Below are 12,796 nucleotides of genomic sequence, written 5' to 3' on the forward strand. Positions count from 1 at the left end.
CATACAGGACATACAGGAGGAGTGGTATAGGGATGAGGGAGTTCTGGGGTACGTGGACATGGGCGTTGGGATGGAGCAGTCTGAGCTACTGCTGTTTGCCAGGGATATCGACCGGGAGACCCATGGGGCGGCGCACAATTGGCCCAGCGTTGTCCAGGGTAGGGGAGGGAATGGCCGGCAGGGATGTAGCTCAGTTGGTAGAGCATGGTGTTTGCAACGCCAGGGTTGTGGGTTCGATTCCAGTATAAAAAAATGAAAATGTATGCACTAACTGTAAGTCGCTCTGGATAAGAGCGTCTGCTAAATGACTAAAATGTAAATGTAAATATCGTCACACTCATTCGATTCCCACGGGGGGCCAGTATGAAAAATGTATGCACTCACTAACTGTAAGTCGCTCTGGATAAGAGCGTCTGCTAAATGACTAAAATGTAAATGTTGCTGTAAACTATAGGTAACATTTACATGTATTATTTTATATTTGTTATCTGTAAATAGTTCACTAAAGTTTTCTGCTTGTACTGGCTGCCTACTTGTTTTCTTTCTTGTTCTACACAAAATACCATCAAGACCTCCAGTGGTGTCAGGTTACATACTGACTGCTGCTGGTCCACTGTCCATCATTTCAACTTCGGCTTATAAGAGAATGGAGTTTGACGTTTAACATTGTAGCACTGAGGGAATAAAATAGGTGTGTATTGTATTATTATGCATAAAAACTTCAATTGACAATGCAACTAGCCCTCCTATACAGCAGATGGCAGTGTTGACATAACACAAACACGAGGCACGAGCCCATTGCTTAAAAACCACACAAGAAGAAGCCGAACGGCCATTGTTGTGTGGCGAAGAAGAAGAAGAAGCTGGTGCGGGCGGCCTGAAGAATTTACTGGAGGACATCAAAGCACTGCAGCTTTTTGGAAACCTTAATGTTGAAGGTAGGAGTACATTGTTGATTACAATAAACTACATCGTGTTCGTTAGTGACTAGATATAGCCAGCTAGCTAGTTACCGTTTATCTCCCGGCCCTAAGCTGACCTAGCTAGCCAACATGGCGTCCCTTCGCAGAACCATCTTTGGTCCCGTGTTACCATCTTCTTGGATAGTGGGCCATGATATGTAGCTAGTTAGGCCTACGCCCGCCGTCATTCATTCAGGCGCTGTAAAGTAGCTAGCTAACGTTAGTCAGTCGAGCTAGGCTTGTTAACGCGGAACTAGCTAGTTAACGTTACTATTTTAGCTAATGAGCTAGCGAAACCTGCTTTGGGTGCAGTGATTCGTTAAGTGTAGTTATTAACTACAGTAGCTAGCTAACGTTTACAAAGTTATCTGTCGTTATCCAACATTAGCCAGGGCATGACGACTAGCTTGCTGTAGCCTCCCGCCAACAGAGAGCAAGAGTAATGGCGTCTTTTTGTAAGCGCTAACGGAGACTAACTCCGCCATGGCTCGTTGGTCAAAGCCTGTGTGGGTTTTGGATGGTTTTTGGATTAACACAGTCTTAACACATATATATTATACGTTTTATTCGATGATATAATCGTCATCAGTTAACGTTACTCTGTGGATATTGAAGGGCTGAGCGGCCCAGATATATCACGATATATTTCACATTTGATGGTATTTTATGTTTTTGAAAAAATGGTTATAATTTGCTTTTTGTTGTGCATGATCCTAGGGTGGCAACCAATGATTTATATATATATATATACACTAGATGACCGACGGGGAGCTGTTTTGAAGCCTCCGCACCTCCATCTTGGCACTCTCCCACGTTGCAAAAAATATTTTGGAAGCTTTAGAAATGAATTTACTAATGTCCATTTAAAAAATGCCACGTTTATTCGATTAGACACCTTAATGCATACTATTATATTATGTGAGCTACACATAAAATAAACATTTTCCTTCAAGTTAATTTTTTTGATAGTACTAATGTAACTGACCCCACTAAAACAACAAAAAATACTTACATACTTGTCCTTTTGTCATTGAAACATTTAAATAAAATACTGTGGAATTCCATTCATTCCCAGATGGAGGACTGCTTTTCTGAAGAGTGCCAATATGGCCGACCTGTGGCTTCAAAGCCTCTCCATGGTCAAAGCATCTGCAATCCAGGGTTTATACACGTCATTGGTATCAACACATACTGTACATTCAAAGTGATTTCAAGGGGGCTTTCTCCATTCTGATTGTTTATACTGTTCAATCAAACTTCAACCAAAAGTTGAGAATTTCCACACTGCCATATAGGGCTGCATGATATGGGCAAAAAGTCTAGGCCTTATTTTTAACCAAATATTGCATTGTGATTTGACTTGGGGTTCAGATCAGGTTACATACTGACTGCTGCAGGTCCACTGTCCATCAATTGAACCTCGGCTTATAAGATAATGGAGTTTGACGTTTAACATTGTAGCACTGAGGGAATTCAGATCAGAAATAGAATAGGTGTTTATTGTATTATTAGATTAAAACACTTGGGTGAGCTGTTGGAATCATGGAAATAGAATGATTATTCTAATTTTTCACGTAATAGTGGGCACTTTGAATACAATGTTTGACCTGACGACAAATGAAAAACCCAGGGCGGTGTTGATAGAATTAGGAAAATAATACTAATAGAATCTCTATGGAGGTGTTATTGTGACAGGTAGGAACCAAAGTGTTGGTCAGTGTTTCCCAGGGGAGTGGGACACTAATCTTTGGCTACATTAAATGTTTTTCTCTTACTTCATGTAGCTAACTTTCATGCTTCACCTATACCTCTCTGATTTAGAAGATACTGTTTCACAAACATGCTGATTTAGGCCTACACCTTCACTGTTATCAGGCTGTATTAGCTAGCTATGTTAGCATTAATGGCAAACACAATTTATTTTAGCCACAACTTTCTAAGAAAAGACAAACTAGCAGTTTGCAGACAGTAAGATGCACAAACTAATAGTGTAATTATAGAACGCTTGTGGATTTATAATAAGAAGCAAAGTGGAAACAACATCGTTGTCATCAACATATTGATGCATCTGCTTCATTGACCGTGCTCACTAAAGAGTGAACATCGGCAAATGATCTCGTTGTCAAGCAACGACTGCGCTCCTTGAGTGACGGGGCGAGGCTTGGTGAGAGAGGAAGAGGCGACTCAAGTAGCGTTAGCGGAGGAAACTATATAAACGGAGTGGCTTATCGCATTTAACAAACCAAACATTGAAATACCGCTATAGAAGGTAAAGTAAAAACCCCAACCAGTCTGTGCATCTATACCGGTGTAGATAGTAAAAAATGCCTAGCCCTATTTTGAAGCTTTTATGTAATCAAAACGAGTACATAAAGACTTCATAATTCATAAAGGTCATGGTAACAGACTGATTATCTCAGAACAAAACATAGAAGATCTCCTAAGCCTGTTTTAACCTTATTTTTGGCGTTTATCCCAAAACCCCATTCATTTCCCCCATAGGAATGGCTGAACGAACCAGAGGTAACTCATTTCTGGTTTTAAGAACTACAAACAGGTCGAGCTTTATTAGCTGCTTTTAGTAATGCTGGTGTATTTACACACTAACATTGCTTGTAATTGGGCTGCAAAAAAACTGAGCAGTCCACGGGATGCCAGAGGTTAAATCAAATTCAATTTCAAATTGGTCCCCCACAAGTTATTCCTCCTTTGCACATATGAGGCACATGCAGGACTTTTATTTTGACATGAGGTAAGCAGAGTGGAAATGGGTCTACAACAGACCCATGTTTTGGAGTCTGTTGAACAATACGTTCCTTTACCTATTTTGTCTAAAAATTCCCCCCCGCCAATTTCGGTGTAATAAACAGTAGTGGTAATGTAGAACCAGTAGATATAAAGGAATTAGGGGGAATTATTTGGCTGAAATACAAACCAGTTGTTCCGGAGGAATAAGAGTGCAGGTGTAACCTAGGGTTGCTAGGACTGAAAGATGCTAGGCAGAGCCCAATCATGACTTGCCAACACACACATTGCATTCAAAGGGTGTACAAGCCCTAGTTTCTGGCCCTTTTAACAATGCAAGAAAACACTACAGTAACCTTTCCTACCTGTGTGTGTCCCCCCAATCTGGTGGAAAATCCCTCCAGTCTAGGCCTATGCTTTTAAATCCCTGTAGTGAATTTTACTATTGTAGATACCATGGGCTAGCTATAACATAGACTGCTTAATCGAAAATGTCTAGATGGTTACATTCCATTGCTAAGAACAAAAAACGGACTAGAGACGGCCTTGTATCTGCCCTAACATTTCTGTAAAGGAATTGACTGTTTTGATTTACAGCCTGCTGTTGTCATTGTATTTAAAATGGATGAATGTCTTACGTTTTTCAGTGGTGATACAGAACATATACTTAATTTTCCCAATAATCAGTCTGAAAGACTGGCAACTTCTTTGTCATCAAAGAAGATTAACCTAAAATACAATTAGGGTCAAACTTGACCCTTCATTTATTCAACAGTTTATATCAACAGAGCTTCTCAAAGTAACAGTTGTGATCATGATAACCAAATGCAACAAAGAGTGCATTGAGTGACTGTCATGTCCTAATTTTGTTGAATTTCGTAGGAATTTGTTTTCTCTTCCTTAGAGTGCAACCTAGGCGTAACTATTTGGGGCTCTGCTGTGCTGAGACATTTGATCCATGGGATTTCTCTTCTCTCTTTCTTTACCACGCTGACATTTTTAGGACCTTGGATAACAACTTTCGAGCACACGCGCAAAAAAAAAAGGAAATTGAACAGTACCCCAAAAAAATTTCCGTCAAAGAAAAGAGCCGCTAAGGTTGGGATCTAGCCGAGTAGCGCCATGTCTCACAGAAGAAGCCGCAGTGGATCGCCGTCTGGCCCTGTTCGCTCATGCACCAACAGCCAAAATCCCCGCGATATGGAGAGGAGGATTTTTGTGGGGAATTTGCCGACGTCACTGATGGACAGGAAGGACATGGAGGATCTGTTCAGTCCCTACGGGAAGATTCATGGTTAGTACTTAGGCTACCTACTAGGAAGGAACACACATTTCATCCTCAATTTTTGAGCATCATTCGTCTTATTGAATTTAAGAAGTCATATTTTTTTTTAATTAGCTCTTATCTAGCCAAATTACGATTTGTATAGTTTTTGGTTACAATGCAGTAGCCTAGTATTAAACTTGCCCAAGATAAAGCTGTGATCAATTCAAATGTAGATTCAGCTTAAAGAATCACAACATTTTGGGGATAAAGTTTTGTAACCTTGAACCTAATTCTGAACATTGTACATTTTCTATTTCAATGCATAACTTAACTTTTTATAATCTCACTTAAACTACCCCTTTGCTTTAACTTTCATACTTCGAGGAGCAATTAAAAAAAAAAAAAAACCTGGCCCTTTTTTCCTTATATGAAATCAAAACAACAAATGTTCCTTTTTCCAGCCTTGTCCATGTTCCAAGGGTACGGATTTGTGCAGTTTGAACGTGTTGAGGATGCAGAGGCTGCAAAGGCGGGACAAAATGGTCGCCCTTATAAAGGTTATAAAATAGGTAAGAGTTCACTGTATTAGATGTGACTGTCCAGCTAAGAGGAGCAATTTTGTCATGGCGTTCCTGTCACTGGAATGCAGAGAATACGCTGTACGATATTAGAAGGATTAACTCATCCCAGATCATTTGATAAGATCCGAGTGAAATCTTAAGGTTGGCGGCGAGGACCTGTCCTGTCATTGCTCGTGCAGTGTGACAAGTAATGTGTTCAAATTCCCTAAAAAAAAAATACTGCACTAGCCAATAGAAACGCATGGTGAGCGGATGACCTGGTCAGCTACGAAGACTTGTGCAGTAGAGGGAAACAACAAACACAGCTTTACCAAGTTTTAAAAATGTAATGACAGACTAGAACTATTCTGTTTGTCCAACACTGTCAATATTTGCTATAATAAGGGGTTTGCCCATCTCTTTGAAATCACATAGCATATATCAGTTTAATATTACAGTAATCTCGGTTAACCCAGAACTGATGTCTTGCGTAATTGGTCAGATGCTTGATTTTTAAGTTCTGGGTCCAAGAGATTTGGAACCGTAACGTTGAGCTCCACCCTCTCGTCGCAAGTTACGGGCAAATCTATGGGCCAAATGCCCCATCCCCTTCTGAAATTTGAAAGATGCTAACACCTGCAAAATCATGATTTGTCCAAGGCAGCAGAACTAATGCCTGCTCGATATCTCACGCATCCTGTTGTTATGACAGATCTACGGTACCATTTTGTTTACGTAGTCTCTCCACGAGAGATTAAACATAGTTAAACTGTAGGCCTATGGTGTGCAGTGTGGGGTCTTCCACCACGCAGCATGTATACTCTTCTGAAAGTGTTATGTCAAGGTTTAATCGCTGTAATAACATTCAGTGGCTTATTTAGACATTAGGATTTTAAATTGCTCAATGTATTCCCGGCAGAAGCCCCAGACTACAATTTAGCAGCTTTGCTTAAGTTATAAAACTGTAGTTTTGTGATTTAATTATGAATGTCTAGCAAGTGGGGCAATATATAAGTTAATTTATAATTTTTAGTCTGCTACACCCACTTGCGCCTTAGCCAATAACATTTTTGTTGTATACATTACGTTTGAACTCCGCATTTGCAATGACATTTAAACAAAATAAATGATTTAAAACTTGAAATTGTTACAATGTCTTTGAATACCGAAGGATACACTTAATTGTTTTGAACAGTTGGAAGAAATATTGCGAGTTTGAACAGACTTCAGACCGAACACACAGTGCTTCTTAAGAATGGAAGATTAATGTGTTTGCCTTTATGTGTCATCAGTGTAGTATTAATGTTCTCACTATAATGTTCTCACTGACATAACAGTTGATTTCCTTTTGAACGTTTCATCTCAACTTGATTTATTGTAGTAGCTGAGTCAAAGCATCCCAGATGATTCTCATTCTCAACTAAAATGGAAAGCATCCTCTTCTTCAAAAGCCCCATCAAACCTTTTCATGCAATATAACAAGGGAAGCCATGTAAAGACAACTTGGAACCTGGAACATTTCGACTTCTCGTCCAATTTGAATTTTTTTTGAGCAATCAATTTGGATTTTCATGCTTGGAAATCTGGAACTCAATTTATGGATCGGGAAAGTGAGCGCGGGGTTACATTTCATGGCACTTAACCTTTCGCTTCATTGAGTTAATATCTGTAATTGTCATGTTGAACGTTTTGATTGGTTTATTTTCAGCTATAAATATGGCAGCGGAGCGACAACGACAGAATAAAGCTCAATCCCGGCCGAGCCCTCCAAGAAGGTAAAGTAACGCTAAGGGGGTATGAAGAAGTACCAACGTTTCAGCTGCTCTGGTAAAATTATATATTTTTCTCATGTCATTTGCCACGAAGCACATTGGCAAAAACAGCTCGTTAAGAGTTTCTCAGCGTTGTGTTCAGTTAGCGGCAACATATTTCACGTTACACAAAGAATTTCATGAAATAAAACAAGATTCTGAATTTAGTTCTGTGTCTTTGTCTCCTAAAGATGTCTGTTTCGCAATTTCCCTGTTCTGATTAGCTCATACTTCAAATTAACTAGACAACGCCGTGAAAATGGTGTCCCGTTCATGTCAAAGGAAGTTGCTTAAAAGCTCTTCAGCATAAAATGCCACCGGTACGTGCGGCGCCATCTTGCTTCACCGGACCATTGAACAAATGCTACGCCTTGCCTCACCCTTGTGCTCGGCTGTGTTGTCAGCAGCATGGCAATAAAGTAAACATAAATATCGATTCCTGTTTGCGATGGGAAACAATCGGTCTCAATACTTTGACAGCCTGAATTATGGTTTGAGCACAAAGATTTGCTTCTGCATAGTTAATCAATGTTCATAATTGGAAAACGGTTGACTGATACGCAATATCGACATCGACAATATCAAAATATTGCTTTGATCAGTAATATTCTGTTTTAGTACACGTCTTTCATCACTTCATTTCAATCTAGTTAGCCCGTTTTCGAAAACATTTGAAAGTCGTTGCCAGTTAACAAAATTCTGTATAGACAATAAAGAATATTTTAATGTGTGGTAATTTTTTGTCTCAAGTGTTTCCTGTTGTGTTTTGCGTAAGCTGATTTTCATTGCCGATTTGCTTGGTAGGAAGTCTTGAGATTGCTTGATACTCGAGTATTAATGCATTTCTATAAATTATTTTAAACCTCCGAAAACAGGACATTTAATCAAACACATTTTTAATATGGAGTGTGTGTACGTTTTCATGTGATATCACTTCTCAAATTCGAGCAAACCCGATGTCTGAATTTTAAAAAGGTTTTCATTGCGTTAAATATTACGTTGAACTCCCTGGAAGTTTTTACGAAGACTTATGTTAATGGTAAGGACAATTTCTCTGCTGTGACTTGGAATTGTTAGCATTTGAACGTCACCGCCCATCAGTTCATTGTGATAAATGTTAGTTGGTGTGTTTTTGCTGGAGTCATGGAATCACACTTGTGCCAATGTCAAGGGGAAGTGATGCGTTTTAATTCGTGGAGTCCTTGAGAAGAGCAGGTTCACCACTTTTTTTTATTCTGTGCACATTCTAAATAGTTCACCAATTCCATTGATTCTAATGTTGACATTAAAACAAACCATTATGTTAAAATAACCCAATCGTTACCTGCCACTTTTCACTAAGGCTTTGTTTGTTCTTCCAGGGATCCGTATGGAGGTTATGGAGAAGGCAGGGAGCCCCGTCCTCGCTCTCGCTCGCCTATGCACGGGCGCGACTCTCGTGCACATAGGGGTAGCCGAGAGCACTCGCGAGAGCCTGGCCGTGAGCCTCGGCACACTCACCCTCGTGACCATCACGAACCGCGAGACCCCAACTATGACCGCTACCGCACATCCGAGGGCAGGGAAAAGGATCTCAGAGGTGAACCTCGAGGTGAACCTCGCGGAGACCCCACATTCAGGTGACCACCGGTCTGGCAAAGGGCCATCCTGAAGGAACATTCTCTGCCCTGTTCCAAGCAACATTCATACGCAATTGTTAACCAACGATTGGTCACTTGTGTATTACAGAGAGGAGGGCTATGATCGATATTACCGTGGTGGCGCAGATGAGCACCACCGCAAGAAGGAGGACCCGTACAGGGATCCATGGAATGGCCGGCGAGAACCTGAAGGTAAAGGTAGTAATGCAATACTCTTAAACGCATATAAACTGCATCAGTTTTTGCTCATACTGAAAGTGCGCTATCTTGACAACTTGACTGCTGACATGCACACTTTTTTATGGTATTAAGAGATTTTGGCAATTCAGCCTATTTTCTACTTACCCTAGAGTCAGATGAACTGATGGATACCATTTTATCTTGTATTATTTTGTATCTGCATGCAGTTTGAAGAAAGTTGAATGTAGTTTCTGGAGTGATTGCTAACTAGCTAACAATCACTGGAAGTCTATGGGATCAGCTAGCTGATTGCGTTAATGCTAGCTGATTTCATCGACTTCCAGTGATTGTGCCAATGCTACTTAGCAATTGCTCCAGAAATACCTTCAACTTCTTTCAAACCGCATGCGGAGACATAAAAATCTATCCGTGACTGGGTAAGTAAACTGCTTTGCTGCCGAAGTCTCAAGCTTTCCTTTTTAACAGCAGACAATTGAACAAAATACTAATAGATACTTTCTGATTGAACTATCCCTTTTTAACCTGTACACAAATTGAACTGTCAGTGGTAAAAGAAGCTAAAGACTCGTCTTTTTCAGATGACCGCGTGCGGGTAGAGGAGAGGCGACGTAACGAGCTCTACCGCCAATACTACGAGGAGGTCCAGAGACAGTATGACAGGGAGCGTCCAGTTGACTGCTCAGTCATTGTCGTCAACAAGGCACAAAAGTAAGTCCATGATTTAAATCCTCCACATTTCCACTCGGATTAAGTGTGAATTGAGTCTGTGTATTTGATTGGAGATTATGCATACAGCAGGGGTGGCCACAGATGGCCCACGGGCCAATTTAATGTGGCCCGCCAAGGTTGTCTTTGTAAAAAATCTAGTCAATTTCTGAAACCAGCCCCCTTGACAAATGAGTTGTGTACCTTTGGCATGCAGCCTAATTCTCACACAAGACATTCCATAGTAATAATCTTATCAAATGATTGTAGCCATCTTATTGTAAGCATGAGTGGATAAGCTACCTGGGCATGTGGCGTGTTTCCTGTGGTATCCACTTTGCCTGCTTTGTCCTTGCAGTAGGGAGTATGCGGAGACGGTGGGGCGGAAGGTGCGTGACCTGGGTATGGTGGTGGACCTCATCTTCCTCAACACGGAGGTGTCCCTGACCCAGGCGCTGGAGGACGTGGGCCGGGCGCGCACCCCTTTCGCCATAATCATCACTCAGCAGCACCAGGTGCACCGCTCCTGCACAGTCAACATCCTCTTCGGCACACCCCAAGGTAGGACCACTGGCTTCTGCTGCCAGGACTGACTGGGATGAGTCCAGCTTCTTAATCCTGGTTCGGGGGGAATGACGGGTGGACATTTTTGTTCAGTGCTCAACTTGAGCTTTAAAGGGATGTAATATTTGTTTAAGATTATTCTTTGAGACTTGGTCAAATTCGTATCTACCTGAATTCCTAGCGTTGAGGCAGTAATTAATTTAAATCCAAAACCCAGGGTTGTTTTTCTAACGTGTCGTAGGTAAATGTTTTATTGTTGCTGCTTTGCACTTGCTCTTAGCTGTAGTCACAGCCCTGCCATTTCTTAGGCCGACATCTTAAATCACTAACTTATTTTCTTCGCCCCTTTTTTTAAAACTCGTAGAACATCGCAACATGCCCATGGAGGACGCCATGGTCCTGGTGGGCCACAACTATGACTCCTTCAAGGTGGAACATCGCGAGAAGGAGCGTGAGGAGATCGCTCAGAAGGCTGCCAAGATGGCTGATGACGTGCTGATGAGGGAGCATGAGAGGGAGGGTCACCCAGTCACCCTGCTTCCTGCCATCACTCTGCTGTCTGAGGGCAGGTCAGTCAGTCTGCTTACGCACTCTCCTTATTTCAATACTGTGTATATTTTACTGTCTTAACAGCCGCTCTCTCTCTCTCCATTTCACTTTTATCGGTCTAAATTTCTCCCACTTGTTTCCCTTCATCTCTCTCTCTCGTAGACGATGTCACTGTGCTGCTGTTGCAAATAATGATGCTCTTTACATAAATTCCCACCCAAACCGGGATGAGGAATGGTGCAGTTGGGATTGTCCCGTTGCGTTTTAATTGTCATAGTGGGCTTTGTAGCTGTTCATGTGTCTGACGTGAAGTGCGCCTTCTGTCTTTGACGTCCTAGGTTCTTGACTCCAGAGGAGCTGGACAGTCTTATAGAGTATTTGAGGGTCAAGAGGGAACGCATCGTAAGAGCCGACCCACTTGCGGGTAAGGCTTTCTCAAATTGGGTTCAAAAGAGGTCCCCTAAGCCAGTGCTGGGGTTTGCTCCATTTACAGTAGTATGTTCTATTCTTGAACTTGAATTGAACTCATAACAGCAGAACACTGACTGTTTTCTTCCTCTGCAGCAGCACATCCTCCTGCGACGGCTGCCACCCACGAGCCTCCTCTCCAGGCCCAGACGATGCCCTCTGCAGCCCATTCCAGTCACGGCGCTCATCCTGCCCACGCACCACCCCCCCACAGTGCTCACTCGACCCACATGAGCATGCCGCCGGCCCCCAACGCCACCACCAACAACCAGCAGGAGCTGCAGGCTAAGATCCTTAGCCTGTTCAACAGCGGTGCCGGGGCATCGGCCTCCGCGGCCATCCCTGCCATGGCCCCCCAGTCCTACGGCTCCACCATGGGCAGCCAGTCCACAGGCCTCCCCATGTCCTCAGCCTCTCCTGTCCCTAAAATGGCCCCCACACCTTCCCAAGTTCCCAACATGATGGGTGCCCGGCCCCCCATGCGCCCGGGCCCAGTGCCCCCCGGCGCCCACCTAGGCTATGGGTCGCCCACAGGCCGCATGGCTGCCCCTCAGGGGGGGCAGAGACCCCCTGTCTCAGGGGGAGCAGGCATCAACTTCGACAACCCCAGCGTCCAGAAGGCCCTGGACACGCTCATTCAAAGCGGACCCTCTCTCAAGCACCTGGTAAATGCTGGGAATTCTGCATCCCCCAGACCAAGCCATGGCATGGGCCAGGGCATGGGCCAAGGCATGGGTCAGCCTCCGCCCATGGCAATGTACCCTCGCCATTACTGATGATTCCCCTCATAATGTGACCACACACCCCCGAGTCTGCAAAGCAGCTTTTGTTAAATTAATAATTTACCACAGTTGAAATGTGTAGATGTAGACTGATATTTTCTGTTTCTTTTTTTTTTGCATTTGTAAATGCTTTTAGAGGACCTTTTTTACCCTAGGTATTGTAATGACAGACCTCGGTTATTTGTTAAGACTATTTGAAAGTCCAACATTTTCGGTTGTAACCAGTCTCTCCATTTTCTGGTTAGTGTGTGAATTGTTGTAAAAAGTTAATTGCATGTCCGAAGATATTCAGGATTGTGCTGAAACTTGTTGTTCTCGGCTCAACCACAATGTTTGATGGCTAGATCTGGTGTCGGTGTGGGCCAGTTCTACACAGCAAAACTTTTATACAACTTCCTGTGTGATTGTACTAGCAGTGCTCCTGAAATAAACAATTTTTGAATGTGACATTGTATGGTTATTTGCGTACTCCTTGAGTAGTTTCAAACATCAAGGCCGGGATTCAATCAGATTGCGTGTTGTAGGCTGTGGCTTTTAAAGGC

General features: G+C 42.6%; 1 protein-coding gene across 5 annotated transcripts; it reads left to right on the forward strand.

Moving 5' to 3' along the window:
* The first annotated feature begins 822 nt into the window (after nt 1-822).
* On the forward strand, nt 823-12,701 carry ncoa5 (nuclear receptor coactivator 5). 5 transcript variants are annotated; one of them, XM_041891978.2, is made up of 11 exons: nt 823-938; nt 4,711-5,001; nt 5,436-5,543; nt 7,243-7,309; nt 8,707-8,964; nt 9,074-9,183; nt 9,765-9,894; nt 10,250-10,452; nt 10,820-11,024; nt 11,343-11,428; nt 11,569-12,701. In XM_041891978.2, the coding sequence occupies exons 2-11, from the start codon at nt 4,830-4,832 to the stop codon at nt 12,246-12,248; spliced, it is 2,019 nt and encodes a 672-aa protein (XP_041747912.1). In that variant the 5' UTR covers nt 823-938; nt 4,711-4,829; the 3' UTR covers nt 12,249-12,701. The 5 variants fall into 5 exon arrangements, with proteins under 5 accessions (XP_041747912.1, XP_041747914.1, XP_041747913.1 ...); XM_041891979.2 differs by having other exon boundaries at nt 824-938; nt 9,074-9,177; XM_041891980.2 differs by lacking the exon at nt 5,436-5,543.
* Nucleotides 12,702-12,796: the final 95 nt, after the last annotated feature.

Source organism: Coregonus clupeaformis, chromosome 12, assembly GCF_020615455.1.
Source record: "Coregonus clupeaformis isolate EN_2021a chromosome 12, ASM2061545v1, whole genome shotgun sequence".
Lineage (NCBI taxonomy): Eukaryota > Metazoa > Chordata > Actinopteri > Salmoniformes > Salmonidae > Coregonus > Coregonus clupeaformis.